Genomic DNA, 23,309 nt, shown 5'->3' with positions numbered 1-23,309 from the left:
CCAGGCAGGGTTTTTCCAGAACGGTCTGGGAGAGAGAGGCCAGAGAGCATCACACAATAGGTGTGGTGTCACACACTCACTTACCACAGAGGCAAATGTGAGGCTGAGTGTGTGGCACAGAGCCACATCCCAGTGTTTATATGAGAACATCAATAGCAGAGGAGAGGGTGTGACTGGAATCTGTTATTATCATTGGGCAGGACTGGACCGCTGTTTGGATCAGGTAGGGAACACAACACACAGCACAGTTTGATAGACAACTGACTGACTTCTGGATGAGCAAGTGGAAGTCTGAACAGAGCTGATGGATCATTAAACTAAATGAGATACTGACTGATTAACTCATAAAAGTCTAATAATCAGGCTGGACGTAAGAGATAGGACAGAGTGAGAAATGTGCCGACTACCACTGCCCTGTCTCAACTGGGACTCTGACAGAGACATGGAGCACCCTCAAGGTTGGTGTTTGGGTTTGTAGAGTTTAGGGCTGTAGCAGTTAGAGTAAGGGTCACAAACCTTCATTTTGGGGTTATGGCTCAGTACATTGTCGATACAGCAGGAAAAAGAGTTGGAGTGCAGAAGATGACATTTTTGTCATTCATCTTTAATAATGTAAATAGAAAATGGTTGCTCTTCTGCCATAATTCTTACTGCAAAATGAAACATTGTGAGATTTGTTCTTAGGCTCCTCTGACAGTAATTATTTGGTTCACGGGGCTTGCCTAATTAAAGACGTCACATAAAGAAGGGGGCATCCTATGAGTAGTTTGTGAGAGATGTACCAGCTGGTACAAGGTCCAGTGTGTTGGATTTACAGGGATCTATTGGCAGAATATAGTCATAATAATGTTTCATTGGTGTGTGCGGATACCCAGGCGCCATGTGCACACTGTCCACAACAATTAATGTGTACATACCACACTCTTGTCTGTGTGAAACTTAGCACTGCTCTCTAATACCGCATGCTGTGGACTCATCTGCAGAAGAACACAGGATGCTGTGTATAGAAGGCAGCTTGCAGGCACATGTTTGTGGAACCCAAACCAAGTTTATTTTTTTGTTTATTTCTGATTTAATGGAGGTTTATCCCCCATGGACGCCAGAGATACTGCTATATAGTTGGAAAAGCCTTCACTCCAGCACTACATGTTAGAGCCTGATAGGCTTGGGTGATATCCAACATTTTGTTCACAATAGTGTCTGGCTCAAATATCGCGATAGACAATGTTATCATCGTTTATTTGCCTAATGAGTCCAGCTCAACGACTGCGCTGGGTGAAGGACCCAGAGATGAGACTGCAAAATTGTGGCAATGCCCTATTAAGTTAACACGTGCTTACGGCAGAGATAACAGGCATGCTCATTCAAATCCCTCCGCTCACCATTCTCTCCCCACTTTTACACCTGAAATATTGTCAAATTGCCGCTTTCTTTTCAAAATAAAATGCAGATGGAGAACTAGATATTTGAGGTAATTTATAATAATACAGACAATAAAGCTTATTGTCAAACTGTAAAATATCCTGCCTCCATTACATATATCTCAGTCACAAGTGTTTGATAACCACATTTGAGGGATCACTGCAAAAAATGTGTGTATATGGGCCGATATATCGATATAGGGGCTTTTTTCTCCATAATATCGATATTGGCATGGGCCCAAAAAATTGGGTGTTGGTCAGGCTGTAGAACATGTACAGAATGACATCTATGGTTTTGACTCTGAGAAGTTCAGGTTCAAACCCTAATACAGCCATGTGGTGTCTCAATGATAAAGATTAGTGAGGCTTAATTACAAATAACTGGTATCATCCAAATCTCTCTCTGACCATCTTAGGCGGATTGCTGTTTTTCATTGTTATTTCTCATATATACTTTGTATTTTGCAGTTCCGAGTGTTTGTGGTGTAATGATATTGGATTCTATCATATTATAATGTTTACCTTATACTTTGAAGCCCCACCTTCCCCCAGTAGGTGCAAAAACATTCATCAGATCCTTGTGCATGATAGCACTGCCAAAACAAATTTAAACATGCCAAGAATCAGATTAGCAAGTGAATCTGGGTCACAGACCTGCTATGGTTTGAGAATTTAATGCTTGTTTCTTTGACATTGGCATTATGAAAGTGTCTCAGATGTTGTTCCTTCATTGGCTGCTATATACTGGCATTGATTAAAGACTCTAACTATATAATTCATTAAGATAAGATCAAATGTTTCATAGTCTTACTGAGCATAAACGGTTACTGTAACTGGTAACATTCAACTATTAGACTTCTGAGTTATCACTTATTTTGTAGACTTTGTCATAGAGACAATGAACTACTGTGACAACACATGATAATTTATCAGGAACTTAAAGAGAATGGATGGGAAAGTGTCTGCATGTGATGGACCCAGTACTTTTCCACTTGCTGTCTTTGTCCACTCTGTGGCTGACTCAGTTTCTCTCTGAAATATGTCTTCCTTTATCTCTAACAGCCCCCCAGCTCCTCTGTGCTCTGTGTGATTACTTAAACTAGGTTAAATCAACAAATGGTTGACCACAGTCCCATAGCACAAAAACACATTCTTGATGATTTTCAAAGATGGAATTAAGTTTAAGTCTTTGTTTGTTTCCACATAATTGTCACTAATTTTGAAATGTTTTACTCTCAGTTAAAGTAAAATTAATTCTTCCTAAATAATCTACAGCTACACCTACAATGTCTCCAAGGTACTTTAAATCCCTTGCGATTTAGTTGAACTGAGCAGAATCAACCTTTGCTTGTCAGCCAGATGACTGCAGCCCTCAGGACTATCTCCCTTTGTTAAATTTCCTGTCAGGAGAGGCAGTTGCTTCTGACTTCCTGTAGGATTGTGACATTTCCTGTGCTGTGGGAGTGGGGTGTTTTCTTGCAAAGGCCTTTCAGCTGTTCGAAAAAACAGGATACAGGACACTGGATAGACCACAGTAGGAAAACCCTGCTTTAGCTGGCAGAAATTAATCACTGACTTAAGCCACAATAACAAAATGCCACTTTAGGGCACAGACATTAAATACTAGTTAAAGGCCACATCATCAAAATGGATTAGCCAGGTTTAGGCAAGATAAAATGGGTGAAATAATAGTAATAGTAATTGTACAAAGCAAAGTAAAGTCTCTAAATCGAAGTCACATTTGAGATGTCACAAGTACTTTTATTGAAACCAACTGTGATCAAAATACAATGCAAAGAGAGTTTGTCCCCCTGTTTGAAAATATACAATATTGCTCACCTTGTAACGCAGCTGGATTTGCAAGATCATGCAGCTACGGGTGTGGTGCATTTGTGACAACCTGGAAGAGAGGCGACTGTTTGTTTATAAACAATTGTTAATTCACCAGAGGTTAGCACAGCTGCTATAGCATCAGTTATATCAGAACTGGGGAGTTTATTTCATTGAAAGAAGAGCAAAGAATGGCCCTGAAGGCTTTTCTCCATATAAAAGGTGTTTTCACTTTCCTCTTGACTTGCTTTGTAAGAGATCGATTCACCCACCAGCTCTGCTTGCAGCACTCTCCTACTGTTGATCAGATTGGTTGAAGTTAGCCCATGATAGAAGGTGATAGACAAAAGGGTTCCTCCAATCACCTGCCAAGTACTTTTTTCAAATGGTTCCTTGTAACAAACCATCTGGTACGTCAGGTTACAATATTACAGAGTGGTCCCTCTGTCTAACAAAGTGTCTGTGAGAGTGCAGTCGCTGGCCAGAAAGTGCACTTACCACACAACAACCAGTTTCATGCTAAACTTTGGGCAAGTTATTTTTGGAATAACCACCACTTATTTATAGCTGATATAATCTGTTAGCAGCTACATTCATCATTTATACCTTAGAAAGCTTTCTTAATGTTTAACACAGTCCTAATTGCTCATTTAAAAAAAGAGCAGGGGAGAGACAATATTAAATGAGAAAAGTGTTCGGTGAGCTCAATGGTTTATAACAGCTTAGGTTTTCTATTTTCAGTTTTGGCTATTGGACTTGTAACACCGCAGTAATGAGGCAAGAAATACAAACAGTCAGACTATCTGACTGCTTGTATTGTCTGACTGACTGTCTGTTGTTAACATTCATCAGTTTACCATGGCATTAGAACAGGATACTAGATTCCAAGATGGTGCCCAATCATTTGTAATAAAATTGCTTGCACAGCACGTCAAAGTTTTCCCTCTTCCTGTTTTGCTCTAAGCAAAAGCTCATCAGTGTCTCTCTGCTTGCCTTTGCCTGCTGGCTCCTTCATGTGTTTCTATGCTATGGGAACATTTCTCAAATGTAAAATCTCCATGGTCTAAAAAAATGGTCATACAGAGCACTTACTTAACATTACTTATCTATCTCTCTGTCTGTTTTTAGAAAATTTGTATTTAAAAAATATTTTCAATGTGAACACTCTGTACAGATAACTTTGCTGAAATCTGGGCCTGTATTTGCTCAAGGTGAACATTTTAAATTCTGTGAAAGTTAAAAGTAAAATCTCACAAACATAAGAATAAAATCTGTTTATTAAATTTCTTACAATTTTCAAAAATGGTCCTGAATTTAAGAGAGCTCCAGAGGTCACTTAAGAGTAAATCTTAGATGACTCGGTACAGAGACACACACACAAAAACGTATACAGGTTCAAAATAGATGTTCATACCAGGTTGGGATGGAGAGTCTGTTCCATCAGATGTGTGAGATAGATGACAGTAAAACATGCAATGTCAGCAGTGTATTGATGGCTCTTCTTCTCGGCTCCTTACAGGGAGGCCATCCCGAACTCTCTCCACCATGTCGCTGTCCGCTCGTCCAGTCAGACGCCTCACCTCCAGATCCATCACTAGGAGCCAGAGCTTCACTGGAGTCAACACTAACGACAAGTCCTACAGGTACACACACACACACACACACACAGGTACACATGCACAGACACACACACACAAACACACACACACACACACACACACACACACATTTGACAGGACATCCTGTCAGGTGGGGCTCAAAAGACAGACAGTCTGACTGTGTGTGTGTGTGTGTGTGTGTGTGTGTGTGTGTGTGTGTGTGTGTGTGTGTGTGTGTGTGTGTGTGTGTGTGTGTGTGTGTGTGTGTTCATAAATGAAATGGACTGATCTGGGATATTAAGGTCTGATTTGAATTATTTTAACATGTAAGAAAAACATCTGCCAAATTACAGTACATTTTAATCCATTTCTCCCATGAATTGTTTTTTTTTTGTTTTTACATATGCATTTGTACGTTAATGTTGAGAAATAGTTATTGGGATCATGTGATTGGGATTTATGAGTTTTTAGGCTGTATGGATTGATCAATACAGAGCAGCGTTTTTCAGCTGATTGTAACTGAACGGTGGTACTTGTTTCCACTCTTTCACTCTCTGTTCACTCTTTGTGCTGGCTGTGAAACAGCTGACGCAGCTGATTAACATGCGGTTTGCTTGATATCAGTGTTATTTACATAATGATTTCACAATTGACTGTGAGATTATTGATAAAGGTCTGACTGGAGGTATTCTGTAACATTTAACAATACAGTTAAAGTTTTGTTAGATTGGCATCCCCAGGAACCTCTTAGTTCATGTCAGATTTCAAAAGGACATTATCAACCAGCGCAGACTTCTGGACGCAACTGGATACAACCGATCGGTGCAACAAAACTCATACAGATTTGGAATGACAGACTGAAAAAACTTCTGCCTGTCATATTTAAAATTTAAAAACAAATGCCGGAAATGGCAGTTGTTTTGTTCTGTAGATGCATGTTTGATTAACAATAGTGGTGCTAAACTCACTAAACACATTGCATTTCCTTTGACAAGCCTACTTCAAAATAAAAGTAAGCAGTAGGAAATGTTTGGTTTTCATTAGCAGTAAATTAACACAGCGCTCTACAGATAGTGAGCATCTTTTGGCAGTGGTATTGTCATGAGCTTTTGAGTCAGTGAAAAAATATCGTCACCGTGGCAACCCGATTATGAAACCCACCCACGCAACATAAACAGTTGTGATTGGCCTGTCATGGACCAAGGTGGATGGAAATCTGAACGAAGGGGTAGCATGCATCTCTGAGAGCAAATAAAACATGAGTTTGCAGATTTGTCTGAATGAGATTGTCATGATCAGGGGATTAACTCTGTTAAAATCAATTGTGAATATTAATTGATTATTGACTATTAATTAAATTATTAATGTTAATCAATGAAATGTATGTTATTACTATTCATTAATAATCACCGAAGCACCACCCTGGAATCAGGGATCAATAATCAACTGATATGCTTTTAGTCTCAATGCCTGAAAATTACCTAAAATTGTTAATATTAAAGAAATATCAATAATTAGAGAAATAGAAGGCATAAATCTGAACACTGACTGTCTCAACCAGCTGTTATTACCAGCTGCAGTCAACCACACGCCTTCTGAGGGATGCAGGAGTGACAGGAGGGAACCTGAAGAAGGCAACCAAAGAGCTGGCAGAGGAGGCTGAGAAAGGAAGCTTTTGGCTCTGGCTAAGGAGGAAGGACAAGTGCTGGGGAAAGAACAACTAACCCCAACAACAGCCGCAGGGGGGAACACCTATCAGCTGCAGGGGGTGGCAGGGAGACGTCCCTGTCACTGCTCCGCCACCAGGAGACGTTCCAGGATTAAAGGAGTGAAACGTTGGTGATTGGTGGTTCCTGGCTGATGACCCTGCAGCTGACCCGTGGGCACCGGAGGAGGTGCGACCGGCAGCAATGCGTAGCAGGCGATTCCATCTCCCTGTAATCACTACTAACATTAGATTGCACAAAATAATCACAGCCTCTTACTTGCATCGCTCATTGCGACTAGCGTGCGTCCCGTCCAACTCCAAACTCCAAACTCATTTTGGGTGCGAGTGTAGGGTCAGCTGCAGCATTCTAGCAGCGAGTGATGGCCCCCGTCCTCCCGTTAGTGGAAGCAAACAGCAAGATCGATCAGGTTGATGGACCGGACCTCAGTGGTTCCGTCTCCTTCTGAAGAAAATGTTCTTCCTTCTGCAGGCGGTGAGGAACGATTGGGTTGTACAGTGTTCCTCTGTGGATCCAAAAAAAAAGTAATAAAGAATATTCTTACAAAAAGGAAAAGAAAAAGAGTCTCTGTCTCGGCAGCGAGTTAGGAACTGTAGCCTAGCAAGTTCAAACGTTTCACCAAAAACAAACACTTATGGTAACTGCTGAATAAAAGCCGGAGCTTCTTCACAGTATCACGTTACCTTAGAAATGCGACGGGCAGCAGGGCTCCGCGACCTTAAGCCCTGAGTGACATCATGGTCATTTTGCCGGAGGTTATATTGGTTGCGGCAACTTTTGTCCAAAGGAGGGCGGGGTTAGAATTTGGGATGGATATTGCAACAAAATACAATTTACCCATGTTGTTGGCTCAGTTCCTTTGTTCTAAAGTTCTGCTAGTTTGAGAGGGCCCTGTAGTAAGGCTTCTGGTTTTCCTTACAGACCTCTCTACTGTTTGCAATATGTGGATGAGGTCCCAACAACTCACTGTAGCTAGGCCAGCAGATTCCCTGTTTCCAGTCTTCCTTTAACATCACGTTCTGGATATCTCTGATCTATGATGTTGACCTGATAATGCTGATGTTGCAGGAACCTTTCAGTGTTCAGCACTCCAGGTCTCAGCAGGAAGCCCAGCAGAGCCAGCAGGATGTTTACCATGTCCACCAAGTCCAACCCACCACCTAAAGTTCCTCAACCAGAGAGGCTGGATCAGGTCTACGAGGCACTAAAGAAAGGCCTTCAGTGAGTACACTCACAGCACACACAGGTGCTCATGCATACAAATAGCAACTGTAAGCTTTAACTTGGGGGAGACATGTTGTTTGACGCTGCACGATTTAGTGACCAGTGTTGGGGGTGATGCACCCCTGAAGTGATGCATTTCAGTAATGTATTACTTTAAGCAGCTTTTCCAATAGGATTTGTGTTAAAACTGGTTACTGTGTCCAGTTACTCGTTACCACCTGAAATTATGTGTTTATTAGTTGTTTTTCTACCTGATATCAGGTAGTGATTAGATAGCTTAGATTATCCACAATTCAGTCATTCAGTTCATTCAACAGAAACAGTTCAATTCAGATTTACCAGCAAAAGATTTTAATTTATAAGCAAACAGATAAAAGTGGTGACTGTCTACCTTCGAAGCAGTCATAAAGTCCTAGATCGTGTCCATTTGTCAATAATTCATATTTGTCCGTTAGTGTCCAATGATCATAATAATCAAAAAGAGTTTTTCATCAAATTAATCCAAGTTGCAAAGTCCATCGCTCACTGTCTGCCAGCTTCATTTAAACAAAAATATCTTTCGACAGGAGACATATTTTTTATTCTTCCTGCCCGCTGTTGTTGGGTATGTTTGTTTTCGTTATGTTGCTGCTTACCACATGAAAGTGTCCCCGCCCTTTTCGGTTTAGTTTTCACCCCAGGACGTAGTACTACAAGATTCTGATTGTCCTTTGTTCCATCTGCTTTGGTCTTCTATACAAACTATAACCCTGTATATCATCCCCTCTATCTTTCTTTTCCCCATGATCCCTGCTGACAGTGAAGAAGATATGGATCCTGTCCTGTTTGTGGATTATGTATTGTATGTATTTGATTTGGACTACTGCCTGTAAAGCAAATTACCACATGGGGACTTAAAAGTTTTACTCAACTCTTATTTTTCAAAATGTTGAACTATAGCTTTAAGACCAACTCTTAACACAGAACATGGCGAGTAAGGCGATGCCACCAATTCTGTTCCAATTTTTGGTGTGTTGCACAATGAGATATACAACAGTGAGAGATGGTTAGGGAGTGCAGAGGTCTGACAACTGAAGTCTGGATAATATTCTCAAAACCTCTGCACATAAATCAAAAATAATATATTCATGCTTTAATACTGCTCTGGGTATGTTTCTCCACATCTGTGTGTGTGTGTGTGTGTGTGTGTGTGTGTGTGTGTGTGTGTGTGTGTGTGTGTGTGTGTGTGTGTGTGTGTGTGCCCGCGCACGCTTTCTCAGGTCTTACCTACAGGTTAATCAGATTGATTTGGACAGCCTCAGTAGACAGATGAAAGAATCAAAGAGGAACTCCAGACTGGTACGTTCTGACTTTGTACTGTTTTGCCTGATAAAAGTTCCTTTAACTCTAACCCTGTTACAACTTTCTTATGTTCAATATGAATGCTCATACTTTTATTTTTGGTATCTTTTTTTATTATTCTTGTTGTCAGTGTGTCCCTTAACACACCTGCAGGCAGTTTGGCAGTTTTTGTTAAGTTGAAAAATATCAAAATGACTAACAAGCAGAGGAATTGGTGGGATGAGGGATGCAGATGTGCTTCAGCACCCCCCAAATGAGGGATTGTAAAAACTAACTTATATCTGTATCCTCACTCGACTGCATTATTATAAACTATTACCCCATTTCCACTGGTCCAAAAGCACACGTAAACCCGCTAAGATCGGGCTTTTGTGTGCAATGGGAATGTGTAAACTCGGCATTTACACCTGGGTCAGTTGACTCTGCAGTAGACACAGGTTTTTATTACCTCCATTTGGCAAGGCTTTGATCTAAATGTAAGACCGGGTAACACGCTTAATTCTGGCGTGCTAAGTGATGACGCGTTATCAACATCCGGTGGTGGCGCGTAAATAAGGATAGAATTTGGGATGTGGTCTATTCATTTTAATTTTCTATTAATAATAAATAATAACAATAATAAATAATGATTTATTAATTATTGTTATTATTATTATTATTATTATTATTATTATTATTACTATTATTATTTCTGCATATTCTGAACTTTGAATGGGAGCAGCTGTAACACAAACAATTTCCCCTCGGGGATAATAAAGTATTTCTGATTCTGATTCTGATTAAGGAGGTTTTATTACTGGACACAGTGTTGGAGGTGGAGCACCGTTCATTCCTGTGAAAGCTGCTCAGTGGTGTTTTGAAGCCTAAATAGCTCAACTTCCCGGCTATGAAAATACCTGGATCGACAAACGAGCTGGCTTTGGTTTAGTGCCTGTCTAACTTGAAAGGGGATAAAATTTGTGACATGAAACGTGACGTCAGTGATGTAAAACATAAAACTTCAGATAAAAATCACAGACGTGCTGCCTTACCTGCGGGAAGTGGGAATGGCGATGGGTGATTTTTAGCGGGTCGACCCGCATTAAAAAAAATCTGTGTAGACCTGCTAATTTTGGTGGAAAAGCGGTATATGAGGCTGTTAATACCTGGCAATAACAAGCTACTGTGGTGATCTGATCACAGGTAGGCAGTCCAGCACCTCACACCTGGCTTTAACATGAATCTTGAGTGACCACTTTTGATCAATTACACATCTCCACTCTATTTGCAAATAAACACGTACATAACTTGGACAAACAGACACAATGTTTTCTAGACAAAGAAAGAAAGAACTTCAACATTTAATAAAGAATAACAAATAACAAATAATGAAGAATGGGGGTTTGATGGAGTGCAGTGACACACGTTAGGCAAGGTCATTTGAGCATGCTCAGCTCTGCCTGTGGGTTGGGTTGGCAGGTACCATGACACATATCCTGCACAGAAACTGAGAAACACCCATTTGATATGTATTACAATGAAATCATGACATTAACTGGAGAAATTACCAATCGGGAGCACAGTGGGAGGAAAAAAAGAGTTTAAAAAAGGGGAAGACTCCCACAAACCAGGTAGTGCAGTACTGTATGTGCTACCTATAATAAAGGTCTGACGATCACCATTTTTTTCAGTTAGTCCTCAAGTTATCACAATGCTGCTCACAGAGGTCAAAATTAAACTTTTTAGTTTAAATCCAAAGGAGCCCATATATCTAATTTTATTAGAACATAAATTGAGCGATTGGAAAAAAAAAAAGGGAGTCTAGGGAATTTCTCTCCCTCTTCATCTCCTTGCTGTTGTTGACTGTAGTTGCTGTGGATGCTTTGTCCTATGTCCTTTGTCCTTTGTCCTGTGTTCAAGTCTGCTGTAGTGCAAAACGTTCTTGTAAATTGTTGTTAATATCTGTTGGGTATAAGTTATCCTGGCCATTCAAATTAATCCAAAAAACTTGAAGGTCGCGCACCATTTACTGTGACGTCATTATGTAGACTGACCCCTCAGCACCTCCAACTGTAACTGACATCCAGTGTCCCTGGCCAGTTATGTGTCCTATTTTGTCAAGCTGTTTCAATTTGTGGTGTTGAGCACGTGGATATCTTTGGTTTCAAAAGTAAAAATGTTCTGACAAAGCAAAATAGCACTTAACATGCGGAGTGTACATCACATTGTGCTGCTACAAATTGTGGCAGATACTGAGTACCTGATGTTTTCTGCCTTTACAGGGTTTCCTGTATGAACTGGATAAGGTGAGCTACTGTAAATCCTTATAGTTACCTCAACTGCAGAGAGATTTTGAGACATATATTTATATTAGAGGTCAGCCTTTATTTCTATTTGAGCCTGATTTTAAGGTACTATTATTAAGTATACACTGATCAGCCACAACATTAAAATTGCTGACAGTTGACGTGAAAAACATTGATCATCTTGGTACAATGATAGATAAAAATCAATTAAAACTCAATACCTCTATGTTTACCTGTTTTCTTGATACATTTTATTTATTAACATTTGACAACAGAGTCATTTCACAGTTCCCACTCTGCTCCTCACTTTCTCTTCTCCACACTATTTCCACACTTCTAGCAGACCATATGTAAGCCTCCCTTTCCGACTAAGCTTTTAATGAAACCAAAAGACAACTTGCACACTGCAGAGCTCCAATATCCACTATTTAATGCCCTAAAGTAGTGAAGTTTCCACCAACACTGCTCATCATCAGACTGATGAGATCAGACTGGATGTGTGTGTACATCTTACACTTAATTTGAAACATTTGTCGGGGGCATTGATGGTAGACACCAGCCTTCATTTGTTGTGCTAAGCCTGAACCCGACTTGAAAATAGTTCAGTTTGTGTTGACATGTAGGAATAATTGTGGCTCTGTGCTTCCTCTGACAGCAAGTGAAGGTGACTGAGAGGTACATACGACGACTGGAGTTTCACCTCAGCAAGGTAACACCACTATTATCCCTGTTAAATAATGCCTTTGTTATTATAGAAGATTAAACCTGTCCCAAACATTTTGGAAATGTCACAGAAATGTGTTCAGGGTTTGACTCTGTGGGACTGTCAGAATCATGCTGTTTCTTTCATATCTATATACTGTATGTAGGACTGCATGTGATGTCCTATTATTGAAAACAATGAAAAACAATGAAAAATGATCATTAATTTTTCGGACACCAGGGTGGTATTGGGTGTGTGAGTTAGACATGGCACAAAGTGTTTACCAATGCACGGTGCAGCAGTCAGACTGAGTAAAGGCATCAGACATGAGCAGTGACTTATGTCCATGTGAGGTAAATTTGTTTGTTTGATTTCTATATGTGAATACCATCATTCACAGTTAATATGTACACCTTTATAGCAGCAAACCACAACTAGATCGAAACCAAATCTCCTGTTTCATTTGTATGTTATAAGGGCTTGACATACATCCCTGAACGTGTTATGATGCCCACATTATGTCTGACCACAGAGACAGTTCCAGATGTAGCAGGACTCCAACATCGTTTCAACCCTTGTGATTTAAAAAATGACAATAAATCTACCTTTACCTTTAGCTTACCATTAATGCTGATGATATAGCAGTGACTCATTAGCACCGACTTGGCAAATTCACAGCCTGATTGGTGAGTTGAGTGAGGTCATGCAGATAAGGAGTATACAGTATGTAGGGGTTTCAAATGCTAGGACTGGGAGGCAAAATCAAATATCACAATACGTTTGACTAAATACCTCAATATTGATATTCTAACAATATTGTAGAGATGACGATTGGTACTTTGACAACATGGTGGGGCAGTGGTTAGAACTGTTGCCTCACAGCAAGAAGGTCTTGGGTCCGACTGAGACAAGGCCTTCCTATGAGGAGTTTGCACAAACTCTTCCTCCAGCAGTAAGGTGCCCCCTATTTTGGCCATTACAACAGCCAACTGACTAACAACCACTGTTGTAATGAGGTCGGATTTGACTTAACATACCCAAATTGAGCTGCTATTAATGAATAAAGCAGATGAGATGCTGGCCACACTTTATACATGATAATGCTGCACATAACCTCGTCATCGCGATGTGTTTTTATGAAAGAATTACTTAAACAGCAGATGGAGAAAACTAAACAGTAAGCCCACAGATTCCCCTTACAGTATAATCAATCATATATTGACGCACCATTACAAATTGTTTTGACATTTCTGTACAATAAGTCCTGAATGCTTAATGCTGCACTTTATATTTATATAATATTAATATATACAGTTGCAATCAAAACTATTCAACCCCCATTGCATTTTAGGTGTATTGGCAAAATGTTAAACTTTTCAGGTGTTTGCAATAAACAAATTACACAAGAGCAGTTTAAATAGTTAAATAAAACTAATATTGCAAGGATTTTATCCAAATTCAACACTAAATCCTACTTTCAATGACTACTGCAGTCTCAAAAATATTCAACCCCCTGAATAGAATTCCTCATAAGAGCACACATTTGCAAATCAGGTGTGGTCTCAAGCACACCTGATGCACCCAATCAAGGGCTTCATTAGTTGCATCAGGTGTGCTTGAGATAAAACAACCCAAATACCTGGACTGTTGAAGGTGACGTTTCATTGCATGTTAGAAATATGGCTAAGTCAAGAGAATTGTCCAAAGCGTTCAGAGAAGAGATCATTGCCTTGCACAAACAAGGAAAAGTTGGAAGCATAGTTCGCAGGTTTAAAGTAAAGGGACAGTGGCTACAATACCTGGACGTGGCAGAAAGAGGAAGCTATCAACGGCTGCCACCAGAGTCCTGAGGAGGCAGGTGGTCAAAACCCCTCGACTTACTGCAAAAGACCTGCAGCAAGACTTGGTGGCAGCAGGCACTGAGGTTTCAGTTTCCACAGTAAGGCGCATACTAAACGCTGAAGGGCTCCACGCCCGAACTCCAAGACATACACCACTACTGATCCAAAAGCACAAGATAAGTCGGCTCCAATTTGCTCAAAACTATATAAATAAGCCAAAGAGGTTTTGGGATTCTGTTCTGTGGAGCGATGAAACAAAACTGGAACTTTTCGGGCCTATGGATCAGCGGTATGTCTGGAGGAGGAAGAATGAAGCATACGCTGAAAAGAATACCCTGCCTACAATGATGCATGGCGGTGGCTCAGTGATGCTCTGGGGCTGCTTCTCTTCCTCTGGCACTGGAAACCTGCAGCGTGTGGAGGGTAAGATGGATTCAATCAAGTATCAGGAAATCCTGGGAGAAAATGTCATGCCATCTGTGAGGAAGCTGAAGCTTGGGCATCATTGGACCTTCCAACAGGACAATGGGCCTCATTCACCAATATCTTCTTAAGAATCTTCTTAGATTCTTTCTTAAGTTGTTCTTAAGAGGTTCCAAAAAAGTCGCTCTGTTGCTCAGCTGCATTCGCTCGTCGGCACAATTCAACAGATCGCTCTGATAACGTCATTCAAGCGATTCCAGTGAATTTCACGTCGCTCGGAGGCGCTCATTTCTTCCCGTTTTTAATGGTATACGCGGCTGACAACGGCCCAGTTTGACGAGCTGTTGGCGAGAATCGGAGGCAGGATTGTATGGCGAGTGGATAGTGCCACGGTTACCCAGCCAAAGGAGACTGTCGTGTGGAACTGACGTCTGAACCCTTTGCAACACATACGCCGTCAGTGTAGGTCGTCGTTGATAAGTACGTCGCCTCACCTACGCCGTCGTCAGGGTCGTGTTGACAAGTACGTCGCCACATGTACGCCGTCGTGACTCTAATGTACTGCGATCTTTAAATGCTTGATGGCGCTGTTGAATTGTTTGTATTTCAATGTCATCAATAAAGTTAATGAGAAAAAAATTGAGTGTCATTTATTGAACCAAAGATACTGTATTTACCGTCTTTGATTGAATTTAGTCTATACGTTCAGCCACAAGGTGCAAATTGCTTCAAATATATATCAAATTATGTTTTAAAAAAATCAAAATTATTTTCATTTTCTTTCACACAGACATTAAGTTGAGTTTATTAATTCGACTGTTCCTAATAGAACAGATGCATTTTCTTCTACCCAATACAAATTAGTGAAAACATGCATTAATGGATAACAAATAGGCTAGAATAAAACACACTTCTCATCTGAGGCTTGAAATTAATTTTATTTATTCCAACATGCTATTTAAATTGGAATCTGTTTTTATGACATTAAAAACTTCACCATGACAATAATAATAATAAAAAAAAGCAATAAAAAAAGAAAAAAAGGAAGAGGCCATAATCACAGCGACATAAACATAAAATAATGACCGACCGAATTTTGCGATGGACTGGACAACCCTGAGGTATGAATATCTCTGCCGTCATAAGATCCATTTGCAACAGTGCCTCACATAACCTCAAAACAGATTGTGGTGACAAAACAAAAGTGTTTTAACAGCAGGAGCTTGAAAGAGAAACAGGGGTAGTCGCTGAGGAGAGGGGTGGTGGGAAAGGAGATTGAAAAAGCCCCTTTAACAAAATAAATAAATAAAAATAATAATAAAAAGTGTGAAGTCAATTTTGTTTATCAGATAAGATTGTTTGAAAAATAAGTCCTGAACAAGAAATGCATCTGAAACTAAAACACTGCAAACACACATCTTTAACAAGGTGTAGCCTACCAGTCTGTAAACATTTTTTTTTTTCTGCTGTACAATTGAACATCTTAACATGGGACTCACTGTAGAAGCCAGAGTACATTAGTGTTACAACAGTTTCTGGTATTTCACTGTTGATATCTCTGAATCTTCAATCGCAACATGTTCTTTTCTTTTTTTTTCTTATATTGAAAAATATGTATAGGCTATATAGCCTACAGAACACAGAGCAATAGATCAGCACACACATAGAACATGGTATGCACACAGTATGCACATTAAACACAATGGATAACTGATATTCACAGAGTAATGTAACTTTTGGTATTGCTCATACACATTTTCAGCAGTAATGCACATTCACGTGACAAAAAGTGATGTAACCATCAGTAGCCTATTGCCCAATGCCCACAAAGTGACAGGATTAATTGTAACATTCACTAGGCCAACATCTATGGTCACTATCTTATTCGCATGGCACTGAATGAAGTCAGCCAATGCTGCATAGTCTGGACAGCAATAGATCTCAGACTGGCTTCAACTTTGTTGGATATTCACAAATGGCCTACAAATTGATGATAACTGTGCAAGGATTACACTCCGTGTAGGCTAATAGTCATACACAAGGATGAAAAATATTACCTTGTGGTCAATTATGCTTAGCTTTATTGATTAACTTTACTGTTTCAATTTTAGGCCCTAATTGAAAAATTTCACGTCTTGGAAAATGTTGTCTTCATTGATGACTAAATAAACAAACTGAAGACATGTACTGATGACGGCGTACATGGGGCGACGTACTTAGACGACGTGTGTTTCACACGTCTTTGGTGACGACGTGAGTTTCACACGTCTTCGGTGACGACGTACCTAGTTCAGACGTCCAGAGCAGGCGTAAATTTTGTTGGTAATCCTAACATACGCCGTCGTCACGTCGCTGTTGTCACACGTTCTTTCAGTGCACTTCAGTGCAGCCGCCGGTCTCTCATCTGCTGTCCCATTCACTCCCATTCAAAAATCCACACGGTCTGACGGCGACGGGAGGGGAGGTTGCTCCTTCTCCTTCTCCTGGTAATCCTTGGTTTGGCAATATCCACTCGCCATAGGATTGCCCGGTTGGACACCAACTACAGGCGCTCCATCCCAGCTGAGGAGCGCCTGGCCATTTGTCTCCGGTGTGTGTGTGTGTCAACGTAAAGCTGGCTTTGCTCTTCCGGACCGGTGGAGTTGTATTACATTTCCATGGTTTCAGTAGTTGTCATAGTTACACATAGATTACGGCAGCCAATCAGTGCTGAGCGACATGCGTCTGACGGCCAGAGACTTGGGGTTTCTCATCTCGAGCGACAGAGCGATTGAGCGTTTTTTCGCTCCGTCGCTCGGACGCTGTCGCTCAGAGCCCCAGCGACATTTCGCCTGACAGATTAACCGCTCAGTTGCTCGTTTGCATTGACTTAATATGTAAACTTGTCGCCAGCGACAAAAATAAAAGGTCCGGTGTGAACGCACCTTAAGCCTCAGAATTGTTCGCAGCTGTGTTCCTACATTGATGAATGCCACCTCCTTGTAAATTGAGAGCGCGTGCAAGGTGAATCTAATTAACATAGGATTAGCATAGGTAACCGCCCATTAATGCCCATAAAAGAAACTGCAGGGCCGTGTGGACACTGATGCTGTAGTACAGAGCAAACAGCAACAAAATGCCAAAAGCAAAAAATAAATCAGTTGGAGCGCAGCAGGTGAAGTGAAAAAAAAACTTTAAACGTGTGAAAGATGTGCACTGAAACCAGTCTGTCTTTTTTTTTTTTTTTTTTTTTTTTAAAGTGAATTAGACTGTTAGACTGAAATTGTGATATTAATGCATTTTCTTCACAAGTGGGCAATAAATTGCGCTCAAACATGAACAGCGCGCCTGCAGTCTGGTCCCATCATTGCGTCAGGACGCACATCCTCACGGTGTTGTGGCTGAGGGGACAGGACACAGCAGGCCATGATTATCCTACAGACCTGTAATGGTGAGGGAGAGTCATAAGTTAAGATGCAAGGTGTTTGAATAAACGTGACCTTAGTCTGAGCTGATTTTATAATAAAATAAATCAAATCATCAGTTGTCTTACCTTCACCAGTTTGTACAGCAATTTGCCACCTGCTGTGTCCAAACACACCCAGCGCCCCTTTAAAATGCCGATTGTGTGTTCGATGGTGGAGCGAGTGTGCGCATGCATCTGGTTGAATAAAATCTCCTGTGGAGTCTGAGGGTTGGTCATCAACCAGGGAGCCAGGGCATATCCTCAATCCCCTAATAAAATAAATCAAGATAAAATCAAATAAAAAGACACTTTTATGGGAAATTATAATTATATTATAAAAGACACGTACCAATGAGCCATGCGTCACCAGCTGCTCCTTGTTCAAGGTGTGTTCCCACGGAGCTGTTTTGAAAAATATAGGAGTCGTGTGCTCCTCCTGGGAACCGGGAGACCACGTTCAGTAGGTGGTTATTTGAGTCGCAGATAAGTTGTACGTTTATCGAATGGTATTGCTTGCGGTTGAGGTATGGGAAGGGGGCTGGAGAGGGTGCCTTAATGCGTACGTGCTTGCAGTCACCATCGTGCCAATGGTGTTAGGGAGGCCAGCGATGTTATGAAATCCTCTCTTAACTGTGACTTGATCTTCTGCTGTGTATGGAAACTTTATGTATTGTTTGGCCAGTTGATTTATTGCATCCACGACTCGAGGGAGAGCGCGGCTAATGGATGGCTGTGATGTGCCCACCCTGTCCCCCAGCTCCTGTTGAAATGTTCCAGTGGCTAAAAAGCCGAGGGTTGACAGTACCTGCACATTAGGGGGGACAGGGTTGGACCGAAGTGTGTGGCTCTGAAGTGCTGGCTCCAAGTGGTTGCGTAGATCTATAAGAACCGGTCGTGGGAGCCTAAAGCGTCCAAAGAGGAACTCATTGCTCTCTGAAAAAAGATCTATGTGATCCCGAAACATTTGCTCCCTCCGTAGGGCACGATCAGCAATCTCTTGCAGCAGCAATATATATGCCATTGTTTTGCGGGCCTTGGATGGAGAAATGCCACGTATAAATAGGGTGTGGGGGGGGGGGGAGGTTACTAATTCATGGCATGGTTTCCAATTGACTTGGTTAATGTTAAATCATTGGCACATTTAATTTATTTTAAAATTTAAAATTCTCTGTAAATTACCAAAAATATGAAATGAAATAAATAAATAAATATGACAGAATTATCACTGAAATATTGTATTTTATTGAACTGCACAAGAGAAGAAATCACAACCATGCCAACATGTCGGCACTGAAATGTGCGTAAGAGTACTCCTGAGTGTTCGTAGGATTTGTTCTTACCTAAGAATAAATCCTGGATAAGAAAAAATTCATGAATTCCACAATCTTCGTAAAATCTTCGTAAGTGGGACTTAAGAACAAATTTGTTCGTAAGAACGGTTCATGAATGAGGCCCAATGATCCCAAGCATACCTCAAAGTCCACCAAGGCTTGGTTACATAAGAATCTCTGGTGGGATTTGAAAAAGGCGGTTACAGCACACAAACCCAAGAATATTAGTGAACTGAAGGCCTCTGCCCATGAGGAATTGGCTAAGATTCCTCAGGAACACTGCCAGAAGCTGGTTTCTGGCTATGCATCACATTTGCAGCAGGTCATAACAGCAAAAGGGTGCTCTACTAAGTACTAAAGATGCTTGTCATGAAGGGGTTGAATAATTTTGAGACTGCAGTAGTCATTAAAAGTAGCATTTTGTGTTGAATTTGGAGAAACCACTTGTAATATTAGTTGTGTTGAGTTATTTAAATTGTTCTTGTCTGATTTGTTTATTGTAAACAGCTGCTAGTTTGTACATTTTGCCAATAAACCTAATTTGTAGTGGGGGTCGAATAATTTTGATTGCAACTGTATATAATATTTTTATATTAGCAATAGACCATTTTTGTGAAAGTGAAAGTGTGTGCTTGTAGTGATGAATCCAGAGAGAATTATAATCAACTCTGTAGTTTGACAACAGAGCCTTAACTTCTTCCAGCTCATTGTTTTGGGGTTGTGGCCAGCAAACTAACCCTCATTAACCTCATTTCCAGCAATGTTTTCACTGAAGAAGCTCTAATAAACACACTGCCAACTACCACCACCAAACAGTTGCCAGACTCAGTTAGAGCATGATGAACATAGAGGAGCATTTAGGAGCTAAAGAGATGGATAACACAACTCCATGGCAACTTTATGAAGTGATAATATTTAGTGTAGGAAAGTAGGGAAATGGAGACAGCATTACAAAGCAGAGAGCAAAATTATTCTTTGAGATTATTCTAATAGTGCACTTCACACACATTAGATGTCAAGCCACTGCGTAACTTCTTTTTCACTCTTTTCCCAGATTGAGGAGCTATATGAAGCCTACTGCCTGCAGAGGAGACTCAGGGACGGAGCCAACAAGATGGTGAAGGCTTACACTGCCTCTCCAGGCAGTAAGGAGGCCAGGGAGAGTTTAGCAGAGGCCAATAAAGGATACAAAGAGTACACAGAGGTGAGATGGAGAGGACATAGGGGTGGCAGGATAAAATGATTACTGGATTAAGACAGAATAAGGAAAAATGGTAAATTCATAGTGATCCATGTGAGCAGCTTAAGACCTTTTTGTTTAGACTTACTTTGATTTACTTGTAGTGGCTTTAATCTTGTTCTTTGTATGTCTAGCTTGGTTTCACTAATGCATTTTGATTATTTTAGCTGTTGTCATTTGTTGAGGAGCACTTTGTGACGTCTGCTCTTGAGAGAGGTCCTTTATTAATACACCTATTACTGCTCTCTGTAGAACATGTGTGTGTTGGAGAGCGAGTTGGAGAACCAGCTTGGGGAGTTCCATATTAAGATGAAAGGTAAGAATTAACATAGATGGTGAATTACCCCATCTTTCTTCCCTCTTCCTCCTTCCTCTCATAAGCGTTTTCTCCTCTCCTCTTTTTCATCCTCTTCTTGAATTTCCTTCTTTCTTTTCTTTGCTATGGAACAAAAAAATATTACTACTAATACATACTAATAAAACCAACTACTGAGGGAACACAGTCCACAGCCTATTAACCGGGAGGCTTACACAATTCAAAGATTTTTTTTTTAATAAAACATAATTTTTAATGAATGCTTGCTATACCCTTAATTCAGTCATCTTTACATGACTCACATGAAAGTATCAGAGGATTATTGCTCCTTTCCAGTTAGTTTTGGTATGCTACTGGGTAAGATTGACAAAGACATGTGAAAACTTGCAGTTCCAGTAATAATAAAAACATTATTATTAGTTCAGTTTACTTAAAGGAGCAATTTGTAAGATATGGTCAGAATTTGAGTTTAAACATTAAGCGAATGAACTACCATTATCAACAGTGTGAAGAAACAACACTGTTGATGTAATGTCAAAGATATCTATGTACTGTGTTGCAGAGATGTCTACTGTAGTTAGCATGCTAACCAGCTAGCCGGCCTCTTGTCTCCTAACATCACTTTTTACCTCAAGAGGTGATAGTCTGATAGTTTCAGATGGGAGATGTAAAAGCAGCCAGTTCACTATTCAGTCTAATACGTCAACAAAATAAACTCTCAAAATGTCAAGAAAGGAAATATTTCTCTCTCCTTCGATCTCTCTAAGACAATCGTAATTGCCTCGTTGACTCAAAGTAAAACACACTACAGGTTCACTTCATTCAAACTCGACATACTCATTCAAACTCCTGTCCCCGCCTGCCGTGTCTTCTCGTCCCTGGAGTCATAGTCCTGGTCAGAGTCACTCTAAATCACCCCCGTACCATGTCCCCTGTCTTCAAACTGACCTCCATCGCTTTCAGAGGCTGTGTTCAGTCCCAGGCTGCTGTCCAACCGTGTTCAGTGGGAGGTTGCTGAGCCGTGGTGTCTCCCCCTGTGATCCGTGGCCTTGGTTCAGGAAAACCCCAGTCGGCTTAAAGGGCCACTTACGCCTAACGGCAGCTCGTTGCTATAGTCAAAGACAGCTAAAGCAAAGAGCATAGTGAGCAGAAGCAAGCGGTTATGCTGCCCCCTTTTGTTTTGGAGCTACCTTAGAAGTGTGGCCATTTCTCACAAATGACACCTTTTAAACTTAAATCTTTGAGAAAAATTACTCAGATCCCACTTATTGCAGCTAGATGTTATAGTAATGGGTGGGTGATTACCCACATACAGATTAAAATCACTGACTAGGTAATGTTCCCCCACCTCCCCTGGAGAAATAAATCCAGTCCCAATGGGGCTTATGAGAAGCTGACAGGCTACATCTGTTTCTATGTGTCTTTCAGGTCTGGCTGGATTTGCTAGATTGTGTGCTGGTGACCAATATGAGGTTAGTTCACCAGTCCTCCCTCCCTCTCTAAATATTTCTTTTCATGTGACCTTGATTTTGACTGGACAGACAGGAAATTTTCTGAAAAGTATGTTGGGTTGAAACAAACTAAACAAAGAAGCAGCACGGCGCTCCGTGCAGCCACCACTCACACACCTCTTGTGACAGCTATGTCACTGGACCACTTGTAAATTATGTCATGCCTCTGTGAAAATAAGTACCAGAAAACTGGTGAATATCACAACTTCTCTTAAATCAATAGGTGTGTGAGCAAGTTATTTATCCATGTCAGATTCACATCTGTTTTTGAAAATGTGTGTGAAGAGACTGTGATGTCTTGAAAGTGACCTACACTCAAAGTTAAATTGAAAAACTTTAAGCTAGCTAATTGTCAATGTTTTACTGGTGTGTTTAGGAAATCTCATTTAGGATACCGTCAAGCCCACTTGCTTTTTTTGGCTATGAGTTGCACATTGTTCTGTCAACGTCTTGCTCGGTAATAGAGTTCTGGGAGCCATTGATGACCAATTCTGAATAAATATTCCAACTATACTGTATGTGTTTTCTCAGAATCGATTTGAATGTTTTCATATGATTTCTGATGTGACTGACCTAAATGTCTCTATTTTATCTGCTACCTGCATGCCTAGCACAAAAGCTTCATTTGGTACAAGTCAGATGGCTGAGAGGACTACTTTATTGTTCTGAATAGTCTTTAATGCTTTCAGGTGTGTGTGTGTGTGTGTGTGTGTGTGTGTGTGTGTGTGTGTGTGTGTGTGTGTGTGTGTGTGTGTGTGTGTGTGTGTGTGTGTGTGTGTGTGTGTGTGTGTGTGTGTGTGTGTGTGTGTGTGTGTGTGTAGATCTTTATGAGGTATGGTAGGCAGCGGTGGAAGCTCCGAGGCAGAATAGAGATCAATGCCAAACAGGTGTGGGACAGTGAAGACATGGTGTTTGTGCCACTCATCAGTGAGTTCCTCTCTGTCAAGGTCAGTCCCTCTGAATGTTTTTGCATTAACAACTTTGTATTCACTTTTATTCTGATTGGTCAAAGAAAGCAATGTGGCCTGTAAGATTACCCCTGGTAATGAAATAGCACATGCATACTTCATACT

General features: G+C 40.7%; 1 protein-coding gene across 4 annotated transcripts in view; it reads left to right on the top strand.

The window, feature by feature from the left end:
- ripor1 (RHO family interacting cell polarization regulator 1) overlaps nt 1-23,309 on the top strand; it is a 99,169-nt gene that overhangs the window by 48,920 nt on the left and 26,940 nt on the right. For all 4 annotated transcript variants that reach the window (XM_084364975.1, XM_084364974.1, XM_084364977.1 and 1 more), the window contains exons 2-10: nt 4,771-4,894; nt 7,645-7,797; nt 9,060-9,138; nt 11,403-11,426; nt 12,082-12,135; nt 20,224-20,373; nt 20,662-20,725; nt 22,154-22,197; nt 23,058-23,183. In XM_084364975.1, coding sequence (XP_084221101.1) covers nt 4,797-4,894; nt 7,645-7,797; nt 9,060-9,138; nt 11,403-11,426; nt 12,082-12,135; nt 20,224-20,373; nt 20,662-20,725; nt 22,154-22,197; nt 23,058-23,183 — 792 coding nt within the window. In that variant the 5' untranslated portion in view covers nt 4,771-4,796. The remainder of the gene's footprint in view (nt 1-4,770; nt 4,895-7,644; nt 7,798-9,059; nt 9,139-11,402; nt 11,427-12,081; nt 12,136-20,223; nt 20,374-20,661; nt 20,726-22,153; nt 22,198-23,057; nt 23,184-23,309) is intronic.

The sequence above is a fragment of the Pagrus pagrus genome (assembly GCF_965226575.1).
Source record: "Pagrus pagrus genome assembly, chromosome: 10".
NCBI classification, from domain to species: Eukaryota; Metazoa; Chordata; class Actinopteri; order Spariformes; family Sparidae; genus Pagrus; species Pagrus pagrus.
This window is presented reverse-complemented; position numbering and strand designations above follow the sequence as displayed.